Below are 16894 nucleotides of genomic sequence, written 5' to 3' on the forward strand. Positions count from 1 at the left end.
CTAATGGGAATAACGAAGAAACCATTTAAATGCATGGAGTGTGAAAACAAAGAACATAAACAATTTGAAAGTATGGAGTGTGGAAGGAGCTTCACTGACAGTGGAAACCTTAGAAAACATCAACGGACTCACATGGGGGAGAAACCATTTAAATGCATGGAGTGTGGAAAGAGCTTCAGTCAGAGTGGAAACCTTAGAATTCATCTACAGATTCACACAGGGGAGAAACCATTTAAATGTATGATGTGTGGAAAGAGCTACATTCGGAGTAGAAACCTTAGAATTCATCAACGGAGTCACACAGGGGAGAAACCATTTAAATGCATGGAGTGTGGAAAGAGCTTCACTGAGAGTGGAGACCTTAGAATTCATCAACGGACTCACACAGGAGAGAAACCATTTAAATGCATGGAATGTGGAAAGAGCTTCACTACTAGTGGAAACCTTAGAATTCACCAACGGACTCACACAGGGGAGAAACCATTTAAATGCATGGAGTGTGGAAAGAGCTACAGTCAGAGTGGAAACCTTAGAATTCATCAACGGAGTCACACAGGGGAGAAACCATTTAAATGTACGGTGTGTGGAAAGAGCTACAGTCAGAGTGGAAACCTTAGAATTCATCAACGGAGTCACACAGGGGAGAAACCATTTAAATGTACGGTGTGTGGAAAGAGCTACAGTCGGAGTGGAAACCTTAGAATTCATCAACGGACTCACACAGGAGAGAAACCATTTAAATGCATGGAGTGTGGAAAGAACTTCACTCATAGTGGACACCTTAGAATTCATCAACGGACTCACACAGGGGAGAAACCATTTAAATGCATGGAGTGTGGAAGCAGCTTCACTGATAGTGGACACCTTAGAATTCATCAACGGACTCACACAGGGGAGAAATTATTTCAATGCATGGAGTGTGGAAAGAGGTTCGGTCAGAGTGGACACCTTAGAATTCATCAACGGACTCACACAGGGGAGAAACCATTTAAATGCATGGAGTGTGGAAAGAACTTCACTGATAGTGGATACCTTAGAATTCATCAACGGACTCACACAGGGGATAAACCATTTAAATGCATGGAGTGTGGAAAGAGCTTCAGTCAGAGTGGACACCTTAGAATTCATCTACGGAGTCACACAGGGGAGAAATTATTTCAATGCATGGAGTGTGGAAAGAGGTTCGGTCAGAGTGGACAACTTAGAATTCATCAACGGACTCACACAGGGAAGAAACCATTTAAATGCATGGAGTGTGGAAAGAGGTTCAGTCAGAGTGGACACTTTAGAATTCATCAACGGACTCACACAGGGGAGAAACCATTTCAATGCATGGAGTGTGGAAAGAGCTTCACTGAGAGTGGAAAACTTAGAATTCATCAACGGAGTCACACGGGGGAGAAACCATTTCAATCCATGGAGTGTGGAAAGCGCTTCAGTCAGAGTGGAGACCTTAGAAGTCATCTACGGTCTCACACAGGGGAGAAACCATTTAAATGTATTGAGTGTGGTAAGAACTTCAGTCGGAGTGGAGACCTTAGAATTCATCTACGGACTCACACGGGGGAGAATTCATTTAAATGCGTGGAGTGTGGAAAGAGCTTCACTACTAGCGGAAGCCTTAGAATTCATCTCCGGACTCACACAGGGGAGAAACCATTTAAATGCATGGAATGTGGAAAGAGCTTTACTGATAGTGGATACCTTAGAATTCATCAACGGACTCACACAGGGGAGAAACCATTTAAATGCATGGAGTGTGGAAAGAGTTTCACTGATAGTGGATACCTTAGAATTCATCAACGGACTCACACAGGGGAGAAACCATTTAAATGCATGGAGTGTGGAAAGAGGTTCAGTCAGAGTGGACACTTTAGAATTCATCAACGGACTCACACAGGAGAGAAACCATTTAAATGCATGGAATGTGGAAAGAGCTTCACTACTAGTGGAAACCTTAGAATTCATCAACGGACTCACACTGGGGAGAAACCATTTCAATGCATGGAGTGTGGAAAGAGCTTCACTGATAGTGGACATCTTAGAAAACATCAACGAACTCACACAGGGGAGAAATCATTTCAATGCATGGAGTGTGGAAGGAGCTTCAGTACAAGTGAAGTTCTTACAAAACATCAACAAACTCATACAGGGGAGTAACAATATAAGTCCTAGGGAAATGGACAGAGGTTCAGTTGTAGTGGAAGTCTTACAAACCACCAAAAGACTCCGAGGGGTAAGAGTGGAAACACCTACAGGCCATCAATTAACTCAAAGAAGAGAAAGGGTTTAAATAGAAGGAGTGTGGATCCTGATTTGGTTATTATGCAACACATTTTAGACTGTGGATCCTTTTTCTCTCCGAGTCGACACTTTCTTTCACATCAATAACAGGAAATCAGTCTTAATTGCATGCAGCGTATGTGAGCTTCTGTTGTTTGTATGTAACGTGGTCTAGGCATTTATTTAAAGTAATGAAGGTCACATTTCACAATAGTAAGCATAATATAATATTTAATGTGAATCAGTCGTGTTGCTGCTGAATGAGGGTGGGCTGGTGTTGGTGTTTGGTGGAGGGAGTGGGAAATCTTTGTATCTGGGAATAGAGAGCTGCTCAAAGTGGAGCTGAGACTGGTGGTCTTGCATGAGGAGGGAAGGGGGCACAGTGAAGAAGGGGCCGTACCAGAGCATCTCAAAGCAATGTGCTGGGGGGCGGGAACCATGGTGACACAAGTGTGTGCAGAATGCTATCCCCAAAATGAAACTGTAAGGATGAGTATAATGGGGAAGGAGGTTCAGGCAGGTCCCCAACCCAGAATGCTAAGGGTCAGCTTCCTCTAAATCCACCAGCTGCCCCAAGGCAGGAGCCACCTCTTGGCCTGAGGGTGGAAAACCTACGTCCACCTTTGCGACTGGACATGATCTGAGGGCAGTGATGGCAAACCTTTTCCAGACCGAGTACCCAAACTGCAACACAGAACCCGCTTTTTCATCACAAAGTGCCAACTATTGCTATGCACTCTGTGTGGGGCTACCTTTGAAGGTGACCCGGAAACTACAACTAATGCAGAATGCGGCAGCTGCACTGGTGACTGGGAGCAGCCGCCGAGACCACAGAACATCGGTCTTGAAAGGCCTATATTGGCTCCCAGTATGTTTCTGAGCACAATTCAAAGCGTTGGTGCTGACCTTTAAAGCCCTAAATGGCCTCGGTCCAGTATACCTGAAGGAGCGTCTCCACCCTCATCGTTCTGTCCAGACACCGAGGTCCAGCGCCAAGGGCCTTCTGGCGGTTCCCTCACTGCGAGAAGCCAAGTTACAGGGAACCAGGCAGAGGGCCTTCTTGGAGGCCCTCCCACCAGATGTCAAAGAGAACAACTACCACCATTCTTTTAGAAGACATCTGAAAGCAGCCCTGTTTAGGGAAGCTTTTAATTTAATACATGTCAATATGGGTCCCTGGGAGTGTTTTCCCCTTCTCTCTATCCTTTGGAACTCCCTGCCTAATGAAACCAAGAGGCGCCTTCTTCATTGTTCTCTTTATGGCACCTTTTGAAAATAGATGTTGAGGAAGCTGAGGTGGTTTTAATGGTGTTTTTTTCATGTGTTTGTGCTTTAAAGCACGGTTGCGATTTTCCCCTTGTTTTATATTTTTGTAAAGCATTTTGAGGTGTTGCTTTTTTTCCACAATGAACTGATGTATAAATTTTATGAAGTGAAATAAATAAAACTACCCAGAGTGTTTTCCCCTCACCAGCTTCCTGGGATTCTTGGCAGGCTGAGGGGGTTTATGACCCACCCTCCCCACTAGCAAAAAGTGGTTTAAAAATAGTGTCTGGTCTGCTGCTCTGCTGGCTGACGCTGCCTCCCAGGCTCATCAAGGGGTGCAAAGGGGGCGAATGGAGGTTGTGTCAATCCCTCAGGAGGACTGTGGGGGATAAAGTCAGGACCCACCATGGGGGGCACAGGGTCTCCTTCCTCCTTGTTTCCCAGCCCCCAAATGCCAGGGTTTGGGGCCAAAAAGTGGGCTTGGGGGGTTTGTGGAGGTGCCATCACTTCAGGGGGGTCATGAGGTGTGGCAGGTGGGGGTTTCATCTGGACATCCTTTGTGTTTCCTTCCAAGTCCTGAGGGGATACTATAAATTCCCTCAGACCTTGGTCAACCTTGAGATTTCCTGTCAGTTTCCCCCAGAAACAACAAACAGGGCAGAGTCGGGGGGGGGGATAATAATAATAAATAACAACAACAACAACAACAATTATTTATACCCCAGCCACTCTGGGCGGCTCCCAATCAAGTATTAAAAACAATACAGCGTTAAATATTAAAAACTTCCCTGAACAGAATCCTGGAGTGTTTCTGTGGAGAAAAGGGCGGATATTTTTTTCTCCTCAGAACAGGCAGGGAAATTTCTGAGGAACCTGAGCAGAGACTGTAGACCCTGCTTGTGGTTAATGCGTAGCTGGAATGAAATATTCAACGCAGCAATAGAGAAATTAAAATAATAATTTATTTGTCAGACAAATAAATGATAGGTACAGTGGTATATGGTTACCAAAGCTCTGCCTGCCCTCCAGCCCTGATGGCCAGCACTTATATTTCCTCAGCCCAGCCCCCTTGCTCCTCCTTTGGCTGCCTCTGTCCAGACAATCAGCCTGGTTGAAATTCCTATTGGCTGTTTGCTAGAACCAATCATAAAAGATACACCCATTTCCTATTACCTTTATGGGAGACAAAGAGCTATATTTCCTTCTATCCATAAATGGCAGACAAGTAGCCATATATCTTACATTTGCCTCGACAAGGCACCTTAATTACCAGATCACCTTTTGCCCCTGTTGCCCCTGCATTCCAAAACAAATGGCTCGTGGTATTAAGTTCTATCTAAACAGAGATCTTGGGTTCACATTCTCACACACCATCAATGAAATAAGAATCTAACATAAGAATCTAACATTTCTTACTTTCTAAATCCTTTGCCTAATTACATTAAGCCAACAAATCTCATACATAACATAGATAGCTTTTTAGAAGAACATGCCTTTGCAAAATAAAAAGGAACTCGGTAAAAAACAGCTTCAAAAGAAGCCTCTTCAGTTTACACCCTCCTTTCCCAGCCAGCTGCTTTTCCCATTAGCTCTTCCCAAAATTTATTGCCCTTTAACTCTCTCAGTATACCTTAAACCTTAGGAAAATATGGCTAGAGTCTGATGGGAGGCACATAGTATTATTTTCTGTTAAACAATAAATCTTACTATTTACCAACTCTTAATTAGTGTTTTTGCAGCTTGATTGTATTCTGTAATATGTAGGGTCAGTGTAACATTTGCTCCCAGCCTGTAATTCCCTTTTACAACTTTGAGAAACTTGTCTCCTACTACTGCTATAAATCAGGGGGGCCCTTGCTCAGGAGAGCAGGAAGATAACCAACTGCCAAAGTACTTAGCCAGCTGGTTTCTGCCTGGCATGAAACATACAAACATTGGCAAATATATCTTTAAGCTCATTTTATAATACAGGCCTTGATCAGATGCCTCAAGTCAAGGGAGTCTCCCTCCGCCTGAGGTGTTTCCCGCTCTTTTCTCCTGAGGGAGCCCAAACATGAGGAGAAAATGGCTTCCCTGTGGAGATTGGCATCCTTCCCTCCTCAGGGCCTGAAGGGTCAAGGAAGGGATGCCCAGGGGGGCAACGGACTCCATGTTTCCTCCTCCAAGGGGCCCAAAGTCAGATAAGTGGAGGAATAGAAAATTCCCTCAGGAATTTTAGTCACAGGAGGATTCAAAAAATGTTTTTCCTCCCCCTAAAAAGTTCATGTTTGTGGAAACACTAGAGAAGGCATTTGGCTCTCCTGAATAGCTAGTCTGAAATCAAATTCATAGTAGAATCACCTCAGGAGACCATGTGGAGGGTTTTCCCAGGGAAAAATGGCTCCTAAATCAGTTCCCCTTTGATGGTTTCCACATAGACTGGATTGAAACATGACTTTTCTTGCTTTTATTGGGATGATTGTGTGGTAAACCACCTTGGGTTTTTAAATGGTTACATCAAAAGGCCTTAAACAAGTCAATAACCCAAAGGTGGTGAATGTTGGAGGTATGACTGAAGGTCACCTTCTTTCAGGTGAAGTTGTGTGGAAATGGGCAGATCAACCCTTTTTCTTACACCCAGGATTGTCAAGTGTGGCACTACTTGAATGTTGGAATCTAAAAGAAATAAAATAGTTCAAGGACCACAGAGGGAAGCTGAAGAAAATTTCATTTGTGTGACTCAGGGGAAATACTCTCAAGGCTGTGAAATCTGCTTCTGCCTTGAAGTGGGTCAGATGGGACTTCCGGAGGCGGCGCGAACGGCAATGGCTGCCAGCTCCTGAACGGGAGAGGGTAGCTCCGTCGAAACGGGTCGCCCGCTACGGCGAAGCGGGGACCCATCCAGAAAAACCACAGGCAGCAGAAGCCTGTGGTCCTGAGACCCGGCGGGCGCCAAAAGCAGCCCCTAAAACGACGAAGGGACCCCGTAAGGGGCTCCGGACCGCGGAGGGGGTAGCGGCGCTGTGGGTCGTTGCGCGATCAACGGAGCGAAGCCGCGTCGCTGTTGCCGGTGAGCGCTGACCTTTCTTCTTGAAACTGCTAACTTTGGAAAGCAACAACCCGTGAGTAATTTGGACAATATACTTCTAAAGCCTCTAAAAATTGTGAATTTGGCTGAAAGCGGAGTGACGAAAAACAGGAAGTCCGTCTTCCGCTGACACTGAACTTGAAAGTAAAGAGCAGGAGGAGTGGAGACAAAGAGTAACGTTTTGCATTGACTGATCTGGCACCTATTTAAACTGTTGTTTCTGGCTGATTTAAAGACTTTAAGTGGCTGATTTTTGGACCTTCATTGAGACAAGGGTACCTGTCTTCTGTTGATCTATTGGATTACAAATAAAAGTAAGAAACCCAGGTACTGGAGCTGCCTGAGTAACTGAGCAGTCAGCCTGCAGGCTTTGGATACTTTGAATCTGAACTTTGGAACATACTGAGTTTGAATTTGTTACTTTGAAACACTTGTGGTCTAAGCACTTTTGGAAACAATGTTTGGCTTTAAGTTTTAACTCTGCTAAAATTTATCTTTGTGAAGATCTTTGGAGATCAATTCAGACTTACTAATTTTAATTGGATTGGACTTCCTCCCCAAAGACATTCTAAGCTCCACCTAGAGGATTTTTGGATTTACAGCAGTGACTTTGTTTTACTTTCTCTTTCCCGGCCTCCTGTTTGAGTGTTACCATCTGGGCTCTTACTTTCTCATGGGAACAATTCAGTTTGACCTTGGTTTTTAGATAACTTTGGAATGAGTGGAACAAGAAAAAGGGGAAGAACCAGACAAACAACGTTAACTTTACCGACAGTCTCACAGCGTAGATCATCTGTGCCTGCTTTGCCTACTACTTTGCCTCCTGAGGCAGAAGCGGCTTCCCTGCTACAATCAGGGGAGGGAGAAACTGAGGAATTACAACTGGAAGATATGGCCTCAGGAGCAAGTGGCACTATTTTGGAGAAAATTTTTGAAAAATTGGAGGCTCTGGACAGAAAGGCTGACCAGCAATCAGCTAAAATTGACTTAAACACAGAAAGTTTAAATAGACTAACTGGACAAGTTGCACAGAATGTTCAATCTATTGGAGAATTGAAGGAGGCTGTAGGTGAAAATCGGAAACTGGCGGAAGACACTAGCCAAAGATTGGGACAGCTTGAAAAAGAAGTAAGACCACTCAGCAAACAAGTAGGAGAACACCAGATCTACTTTTCCATGACAGAACTTCGGAACAGGGAGGCCAATTTAAGGATACGCTCAATTCCAGAAGTGGAAGAAGGTAACTTAACTGAGTTCCTTACCAAAGAATTTTCCAAGTTTTGGAACTTAGAAGAAAAAGATTTTAAAATACTATCTGCTTTTAGGCTTGGAAGACTTATAAAGAAGGAGAAGCCCAGAGACTGTTTGATAATATTGAGATCAAAGGAGGAAAGGGACAAGATTCTAGGCCTGCACTACGGAAAGTCACTGGATATTTTGGACAAAAGAATTGAAATTTATAAGGATATTCCTAAACAGCTGTTGGATCTTCGAGCAGACTACTCGGAATTAGTAAAATTGCTAAGGAGCAACTCAATCATCTTCAGGTGGGAGTTTCCCCAAGGTTTATCATTTACTTTCAGAGGGAGGAAGACCAAAATTAGAACGCCGGAGGATAGAGACAAGTTTTTGGTGGCACACGGAGAAGATCTTCATAAGGGACTTGGATTACCCCCAGGGCCTGAACCTCCGGGGGTTCCTGCACCCTCGGACCCCCAAAAATCTGAGAACAAGGTACCCCCACAGCAAGAATAACCAGATATATTCAGGATGTCTCTGCAACTTTTGAGCTGGAACATAAATGGCTGTAACATTCCAGGAAAAAGGAGAAAAATCTTTCACATTTTAAAAAAGGAACATTTGGACATTATTTGCTTACAGGAAACACATGTGACCAGGCTCCACAGAAAAGTGTTAATAAATAAAAGACTTGGTCAGGAATTTATATCTTCGGATACAGTTAAAAAGAGAGGTGTGGTAATTTATGCAAAAGAGAGCCTTTCACCTAAATTTCTGTTTAAAGATGAGCATGGAAGAATTTTGGCGATAGAAATACAACATCAAGGGGAAAAAATATTGATATTAGGAATTTATGCTCCAAATGAAGGAAAATCGGAATTCTATAAGAAGTTGCATGAGACTATGCTGGACTATCTGGACTACAACAACATCATTATGATGGGAGATATGAATGGAGTTGTATCAACCAACATGGATAAGTCACAGAGCCAAAAAATTTCTAAAGATGGGAGACTACCAAAGACCTTCTTTGAAATGACAGACAATATGGACTGGATTGACATTTGGAGAGTGAGAAACCCCTTGGGAAGGGAAGGAACATTTTTCTCTGAAGCCCAACTGACTTGGACAAGAATCGACCAGATATGGATAACTAGAGGTCTGGCACCTAAGATCAGAAAGGTGGAAATCTGCCCAAAGACATGCTCCGACCATAACGCACTGAGAATGGACATGACATTGATTCCAACCGGTTCCTTCAGATGGAAGATGAATGATGGCCTGTTTAGAGATCAGGAGATTATTAAGAAGGCCCAAAAAGCCCTAAAGGATTATTTTGAGATCAATATGAACACCACAGTGGAAAAAAGAACTATCTGGGACGCAAGTAAGGCCGTGATGAGGGGGTTCCTGATACAACAGAACACAGTAAAGAAAAGGAAACAAAACGAAAGGAAAGATAAAATTTTGGAAAAAATCAAGGAGTTGGAGAAGAAGTTAAGACTTAATCCGAAGTCCCAGCCGATTCTGAGAGAAATCAAACTTTACCAAGCACAATACTGTAAACTGATAAATCAGGAAATAGAATGGAAAATCAAACTAATGAAACAAAAAACTTTTGAGTCGGCTAATAAATGTGGAAAACTGCTAGCTTGGCAGTTGAAGAGGAGACAAAAGTTAAACACAGTGACAAACTTAGAGATTGAAGGAAGATGTATCCAGAACCCCGGAGAGATTAGAAAGTGTTTCCAGAGATATTTCAAAAAATTATACACTCAAGGGCCACAAGATGAAGCAGCGATTAAACAATTTTTAAAGACAAATGGACTGGCAAAGTTGTCAGAAGAAAATAGATCAATTCTGAATGGCAAAATAACACGACAAGAGATTGAGCAGGCCATCCAAAACATGAAACAGGGCAAATCACCAGGACCAGATGGGCTGACCTCCAAGTACTATAAGACATTGAAAGACTATTTGATACAACCACTGATGGAGGTCAGCAATGAAATTTTAGAGGGGAAGAAGGCGCCAGAATCGTGGAAAGAAGCTTTCATCACATTGATACCAAAATCGGAAACTGAAAAGACACAGCTTAAGAACTACCGTCCCATCTCCCTTTTAAATGTGGATTACAAAATATTTGCAGACGTTTTGGCAAGTAGATTCAAGAGGGTTTTAAACAAAGTAATCCATAAAGACCAGGCAGGCTTTCTCCCAGGTAGACATATGTCTGCCAATACAAGGAACATTATAGATATATTGGAGCTTTTACAAACAGACATAAATACTAAAGCTGTTTTAATTTTTATAGACGCGGAGAAGGCCTTTGATAATATATCCTGGAAGTTTATGAAAGGGAATTTAAAAGAAATGGGAGTGGGCCGGGGGTTTGAGAATGGGATTGATGCAATATATTCAGAACAAAAGGCTAAACTGATAGTTAACAATGTGGTTACAGAAGAGTTTAAAATTGAAAAAGGAACACGACAAGGCTGTCCGATTTCCCCGTTATTATTTATCTCGGTCCTGGAGGTGCTCTTGAACACGATTAGAGGGGACAGGTTGGTGGAAGGGATACGGGTCGGAGCGAAACAATACAAACTTAAAGCGTTTGCAGATGACTTAGTTCTGACATTACAGGAGCCAGAATCTAGTACGAAAAGAGTACTACAACGAATCCAAGATTTTGGTCGGGTGGCGGGATTTAAACTAAATAAGCAAAAAACCAAGGTGTTGGGAAAAAACTTGACAGATATTGAGTCGGAACGGTTTCAGAGAGAGACAGAGTTAACTGTGGTTAAGAAAGTTAAATACCTAGGGGTAAACATAACAGCAAAGAATTTGAGTCTGTTTAAAGATAATTATGAAAAATGTTGGTCTGAAATTAAGAGAGACTTGGATAGCTGGTCAAAATTGAAACTTTCATTGTTAGGTCGAATAGCCGCTATTAAGATGAATGTATTGCCAAAAATGTTATTTTTGTTTCAGACATTGCAGATTGTAGATAAAACGGAGTGCTTCCGGAAGTGGCAGAAAGATATCTCCAAATTTGTCTGGCAGGGCAAAAAGCCCAGAATTAAGTTTAAGATATTAACGGACGCAAAAGAAAGAGGGGGCTTTGCCCTGCCAGACTTAAAGTTGTACTATGAAGCCGCAGCTTTCTGCTGGCTAAAAGACTGGCTACTTCTGGAGGACACGGATGTGCTGGATTTGGAAGGTTTTAACAATGCATTTGGATGGCATGCATATCTATGGTACGACAAGGTTAAGATCAACAAGGTCTTTAAGAACCATATTGTCAGAAAAGCAATATTTAATGTCTGGACAAGATACAAAGACTTATTAGAAAACAAAACACCGAGGTGGCTATCACCTTTGGAGGCTAAGGCCCGAAAAAGACCCAATATGGAGGCCAATTGGCCAAAATATTGGGAAATACTAGAAAGGGATGGTGACAATTGGAAACTGCAGAGTTTAGAGAAAATGAAAGATAAAGTGCGAGACTGGTTACACTATGCTCAGATTAAGGAAGTGTTTAAGATTGATAAAAAGTTAGGATTCCAGGTGGAGAAATCGAAACTGGAGACAGAACTGCTAGAACCTAAGACCAAGGTACTTTCAAAAATGTATAACTTGCTGCTGAAATGGAACACACAAGACGAATTGGTTAAATCGGCTATGATAAAGTGGGCCCAGGATATTGGGCACAACATTATGTTCGAGGACTGGGAAAGGTTATGGACCACCGGGCTGAACTTCACAGCATGTAATGCTCTGAAGGAAAATGTAATGAAAATGATATATAGATGGTACATGACCCCAGTGAAATTGGCTAAAATATACCATTCGTCTGATAATAAATGTTGGAAATGTAAGGAAAATGAAGGAACATTCTTTCACCTCTGGTGGACCTGCCCTAAAGTGAAGGCCTTTTGGGAAATGATATACAATGAGTTAAAAAAGGTATTTAAGTATACCTTCACCAAGAAACCAGAGGCCTTCCTTCTGGGCATGGTCGGCCAGAACGTGTTAAAGAAGGACAGAACATTTTTTATGTACGCTACAACGGCGGCAAGGATACTTATTGCTAAGAGCTGGAAAACCCAAGATCTACCCACACTGGAAGAATGGCAGATGCAGCTGATGGACTATATGCAACTGGCTGAGATGACTGGCAGAATCCGCGACCTGGGAGAGGAGAGGGTTGAAGAAGACTGGAAGAAATTTAAGATTTATTTACAAAAGTACTGTAATTTGGTTGAATCCTAACAAGGAAGCCAGAGCAGAAATAACTGTCTACCATTAAATTATAATTTATTATTTGAGTTTAACCTAAATATTGCACTTAAGAGCATAAACAAGATGATAATTTGCTTGGAAAAATTCGTTTTTAATGATGAAAGTGGAAGCGGGAGACGTGAGGGAGTCCGCAATAGAATGAAAGGATGTTATGAAACCTATTCTGTTTGTTAAATATGTATCTGTAAAAAAACTTAATAAAAATTTTTATAAAAAAAAAAATGAAGTGGGTCAGATGAGGATCCCAGTCAGAGGGCTGATCCTTAAGATCACAAAAGAGCAGGATATTTACAGAGAAATTAACAAACTACTCTCCCAGAGGAGATAAAGTCAGCAGGGTGAGGGTGGGGAGCAGGGACTCTCTCCGAAAACGGGACTCATCCTCCGTGTCGCAGGGCTGTGGGGAGAAGCTTGCAATAAATATATTTGGCCATTCACCATTTTACGGAATCGCAGAATTGGAAGGGACCCAATGTCATGGCTAAAAATTGGCCGCTGTTTCTTTAATGCTTAAAAAAGCTGGGTCAGCATGAGTCAGCGGCCTGTACCGGGTTGTATATATAGAGTGAGAAATGTTAGTTTCGTGTTGGGTTGGTTGGTTAGTTAGTGAAAGCTGGTAGTGTTGATGTGTGTACAGTTGGTCAGTCGCTTTTGCAAAAAGACTTTTAAGAATAAAAGCATAAAGTACTCTGCAGGGATGCTCTTCTCATGGGCTCTTTTATGCCAACAAGGGTCCGAGGACCAGGCTGAGGCGACAAAGGGAGATCAGAACACTTTTTTATTTTTTACAAACACTGACAGGGTCATCTAGCCCAACCTCCTGCAATGAGTAATCTCAAGCATCCATGACAGATGGCCATGCAACCTAGAAACCTCAAATGGAGGAGAGTCTCTGGACAGTGGCTGAAGCAATAAAAACATTGACTCTCCCAAACTGTAGATGCAAACTGTATCTCAGGAGATGCAAACTGTATCTCAGTGGCGGAACGGCTGCTCTGAGTGCAGAAGGCTCAATCCCTAGCGTCTCCAGGAAGGGCTAGAAAGACTTTCCATTTGAAACCTCAAGGGAGCCACTGCCAGTCCGTGTGGGCATATTGGAGCAGATCTAGTGCAGACACTGCTGAGCTGGATGGAGTCAGTCCAAGGCAGCTTCCGGTGACCCTTTTTCCCCAGGTGAAGGGCAGCTCATCCAGGGAGAGTTGGGGGGAGGAGGTGGGTGTGGGGAACCTTCTCCAGCCCAAGGGCCACGTTCTCTTCTGGGGAACCTTCTGGGGGCCACACACCAACGGTGGGCAGGAGCAGAGCATCAAAGGCGAGTGTGAAGTTTTCACAGGAGACCAGTCCCTGCACAAGCTCACCCTCCCCTCTCCATCCTCCGTCAAGGCAAGCAAGAAACATGAATAGAAGGACAAAATCCCAGCCAGGCAAAGACTCTGCAGGAAGGGGCAATGCAAGGCTGGGGAGAGTCCCAGGGGCCACATGGAGAGGTTTGGGAGGCCACATGTAACCCCTCCCCAATTCAGTTGTGAGGCTTCACATCAGGGCTTGAAGGACCAGTCCTGGCAGTCTGATGAGATTCATTGTTGTTTTCAGGGTTGCAGCAGGAACGCCCCCCCCCTCCATTCAAATGTACTGCACAAGCACCACACGCACCCCTCCCACCTTCCCCGACCCCGGAGATGCCCCATTTAGAGGGGCATCCCCTAAAAGCCTTCCGTAAATAAGGAAGCGCTAATTTGACAGCTCTCCGTATTGAAACCCCTCTTCTATAGCTTTTCCATGGGTTGACCGTAAAACCCTTCTTCGCCGTATTCTTTTCATGGGTAGACCAGTTTTCTGAACCCTAGGTCAAACGGCTGCTGCTTCAGCCAATCAGTGTTACCGAACAGCGCCCCTTGTGGCAGCTACACAGGTACTGCAGGCTAATGCGCACCCTTCTCTATACTTTGACAGCTCTCGATACAAAGTTTCCGGGTTTAATTGACTGTGACTAATCCTATCAAAATGTGTTAAGTTGCTTCCAGAAGTGAAAGTGTCTTTGAACTCTTTTTGACAGTTTTTGTTATAAATTCACTATAAATCAGCCGTACGTCGGATTTGCACCGCACCACTTTTATTTTACTTCATATGACAAGGACTATCAAAGGGGGGTGGTCAGCCATAATCCCTAAAGCGTGTGAGCACGTACTCTGCAGCCCTTCCCAGTTGGCATGGCAACCCTGATAGCCATCTTGATGGGCTCAGACAGAACACCATCAAGGACACAACGGACTGCATACATGAATGGCTTCAACACAGACTATAACAAAAGAACAGTGACCGGATTCCCCCTCAGGGGGCAGGAAACTGCGACTACCCTTTTGTCTTCCGAAAATGACTCATGGGGAGTGGGAGAAGGGAACCAGCCAGGTGTCATGATACGTTACCTGCGCAACCCCCCCCCCGACCCCTCCTGTTTATAATGTAGTCATGATGTAGTTATGATGTATTTCTAGGGGTGTAATTTAGGGGATTAGGAACTAATAAAAGTTGGGGTCTGTCTTTGTTTGGGGCTTCCATTTTGCTTCGCCTAGTAGCGGGTGGGAGTCCTGTCGCGACAGTATCTAAATAAAGGCCAAGCCTACATGCTGCTGATTTGCTTCAAGTCATCCTGATTGGTGTCTTTATTTTTATCCAAGGGAGCCCTCGGATTTTCCGGTAACAGAGACAGCTCAGGTTCCTCCAGGGAGATTCAAGGCACAGATTCTCTAGCAGAGAGGTGCAAAAAAGTAAAATCAGGTTGAGATAACTTGAAATCAACAAGCGGAAAGGGAAACACAAAAAGAAGCTTTCCCCAAATGACAAGCAAGCAACAAAGGTGGGGGAGGGGTGGACACCATAGTTCTTGATCTGTGACTCCTTCCATCCACCTTCCAAGGAGGTTTTCACCCTCTGAGCAAGGACAGAGGGCAACAGGCAGGAAGAACAGAGCTTCTCCACATCCCAGGATCCTGATCGAGCAGTGAAGTCTAACTGATGAGTCCTGCAGGCAGAGGAGAGAGAGACAAGCCCATCACTGTGGGGTGAGGAACGGGGAGAAAGGGGTAGAAGAATCCTTGGGAAGATTTGGGGGACACTCCATAGAGCGGCCATCAGAGATTGTGAACTACAATTCCCATCGCCGCCAGTTATGGGCCTGGCAGGGGGGGCTCTGAGGAGGGAAGGAGGTAGAGGGACAGAGACTTGGCTGGCTTTGGCAGTGGAGAAGAGGAGGTTCAGAAGAGACCACGGAGATCTGTCTAGATCAGAAATGGGGAACCATGGACCTTGGAGCAAATGTGGCCCCCAAGCCAAACGCCAGCCCTGGTCTCCTCACTCAGCCTCTGCTAAGGAACTTTACTTGACTGTCTCCCAGGTGGGACATTCCCCTGGAGACCCCCTTCCAGGACATGATATTGGAGTGTGTGCATCAGGGGAAGGATTGATCCATAGGAAGCCCCTACCTTCTGTTCCAAAGGGTCTGTGGCGGAAAAGCAAGCCATTCTAAAAGCAAGCCATGGTGGGGGCTCACCAAGCAGCCAAGAGAAGGGGGTTGGGGGGGGGGAGGAAGATGGAAGAGCAGAGAGGAAAATTACCTGCAGGCTGAGGATCAGCTTGCTCTGGGAGAGAGAGAAAAGGATAGAAAGATTCAGTCAGCACCAGATATCCCCTGAAATAGCTTCTCTGGGAACATGCCCCCACCCCACCCCCAAGATCAAGATAACACAGTCCAGGCACAGCTAGGAACTTTTTTCTCTTGTTCTGTGCTATGGACTATGAGGGGTGAATTAATAAAATAAAAACTTTAAAATAAGGAATTAAATGTTTTGTAGTAAGTAATTGTATGTTTTGCAGTAAGCTGCAAAATATTTGTGTCCTTTTGAGTTGAGAAGGTTTAGGTCTTAATCTACAGGTTTAAACCTCAGACCATCTCCATAAGAGCTGAGGCTCCATTTGAGGCACCAAGAGGGACCTCCTAGGAGTGGAGAAGGAACAGAACCCTCTCCAGACCCGCTGCCTAAGAAGAGGAGGGGAGCTTGGAGCCCAGTCCAGCCCCACACCCAACCCTCCCTCTCCCCCTGGCACCCCACCCTCACCTTTCTTGTTCTTCAGGTAAAGGGCGAGTCCAGTGGCCCCAAAGACCAGGCCCAGCACAATCCCCACAATCCCCGTCCACATCTTGCTCCTGGCAGAGTCCGACTGTGGCTCTGAAGGAAGAAAAAGCCCAGAGTGAGGAAAGGCAGGCCTGGGATCAGCCCCCTGAGGGGGGAGCACCCCATCCATCCCCCCAGGAATGCCCCCCACTCCCTTGGGCAGGAGATGGGTCAGGGCTGGGAAGGCGTCCTACCCCATTTCACCGTAACGGGGCCTTCGAAGCTGGCGTGCTCCACCTGGCAGGTGTAGACGTCTCCACGTTCTGGCTTTGTCTCCAGCATCACCTCAATATGGAAGGTCCAGTCCCCGTTCCGGATGAGGTCCGGGGTCCACACTTTGGGCTCCTCCTTCCCGTTCCTGAACCACTTGATCTCGATCCCCGCAGGGAAGAAGCGGTTCACGGTGCAAATCAGCAGAGTGTTGTGTGGTGAAGATTCAACGTTGTCTGTGGGGGTGATCTTCACTTTGGGCTGGACTGTGGGGGGGGGGCAAGGGAGATGTGGGAGGAAGGTCAGAGATTTAGGCAGGGAGGGACCCAGAGGCTTCAAGGGAGGGAGGAGAGGG

General features: G+C 44.7%; 2 protein-coding genes and 1 pseudogene across 3 annotated transcripts in view; 2 read left to right on the forward strand and 1 right to left on the reverse strand.

Annotated features, from left to right (window-relative positions):
* LOC309363281 (uncharacterized protein) overlaps nucleotides 1–16894 on the forward strand; it is a gene marked incomplete at its 5' end in the record, with an annotated part of 163115 nt that overhangs the window by 28657 nt on the left and 117564 nt on the right. The window lies entirely within an intron of this gene.
* On the forward strand, nucleotides 277–3335 carry LOC309364620 (uncharacterized protein). Its single transcript, XM_081902288.1, has one exon. It carries the CDS (start codon nucleotides 325–327, stop codon nucleotides 2158–2160), a length of 1836 nt encoding a protein of 611 aa, XP_081758414.1. The 5' UTR covers nucleotides 277–324; the 3' UTR covers nucleotides 2161–3335.
* LOC309365063 (H-2 class II histocompatibility antigen, E-S beta chain-like) overlaps nucleotides 14859–16894 on the reverse strand; it is a 31206-nt pseudogene continuing 29170 nt past the window's right edge. Inside the window, exons 3-6 of the transcript XR_014173449.1 lie at nucleotides 16524–16805; nucleotides 16273–16383; nucleotides 15772–15795; nucleotides 14859–15179 (exon numbers count right to left, since the gene is read on the reverse strand). The product of XR_014173449.1 is annotated as an H-2 class II histocompatibility antigen, E-S beta chain-like (transcript). The remainder of the gene's footprint in view (nucleotides 15180–15771; nucleotides 15796–16272; nucleotides 16384–16523; nucleotides 16806–16894) is intronic.

Source organism: Podarcis melisellensis (genome assembly GCF_964234715.1).
Source record: "Podarcis melisellensis genome assembly, chromosome: 2".
NCBI classification, from domain to species: domain Eukaryota; kingdom Metazoa; phylum Chordata; class Lepidosauria; order Squamata; family Lacertidae; genus Podarcis; species Podarcis melisellensis.

What these genes read in the sequence shown, in the direction of transcription:
- LOC309364620 (XM_081902288.1), top strand. Translation starts at nt 325, where the DNA reads ATGGAGTGTGGAAAGAGCTTCACTGAGAGTGGAGACCTTAGAATTCAT.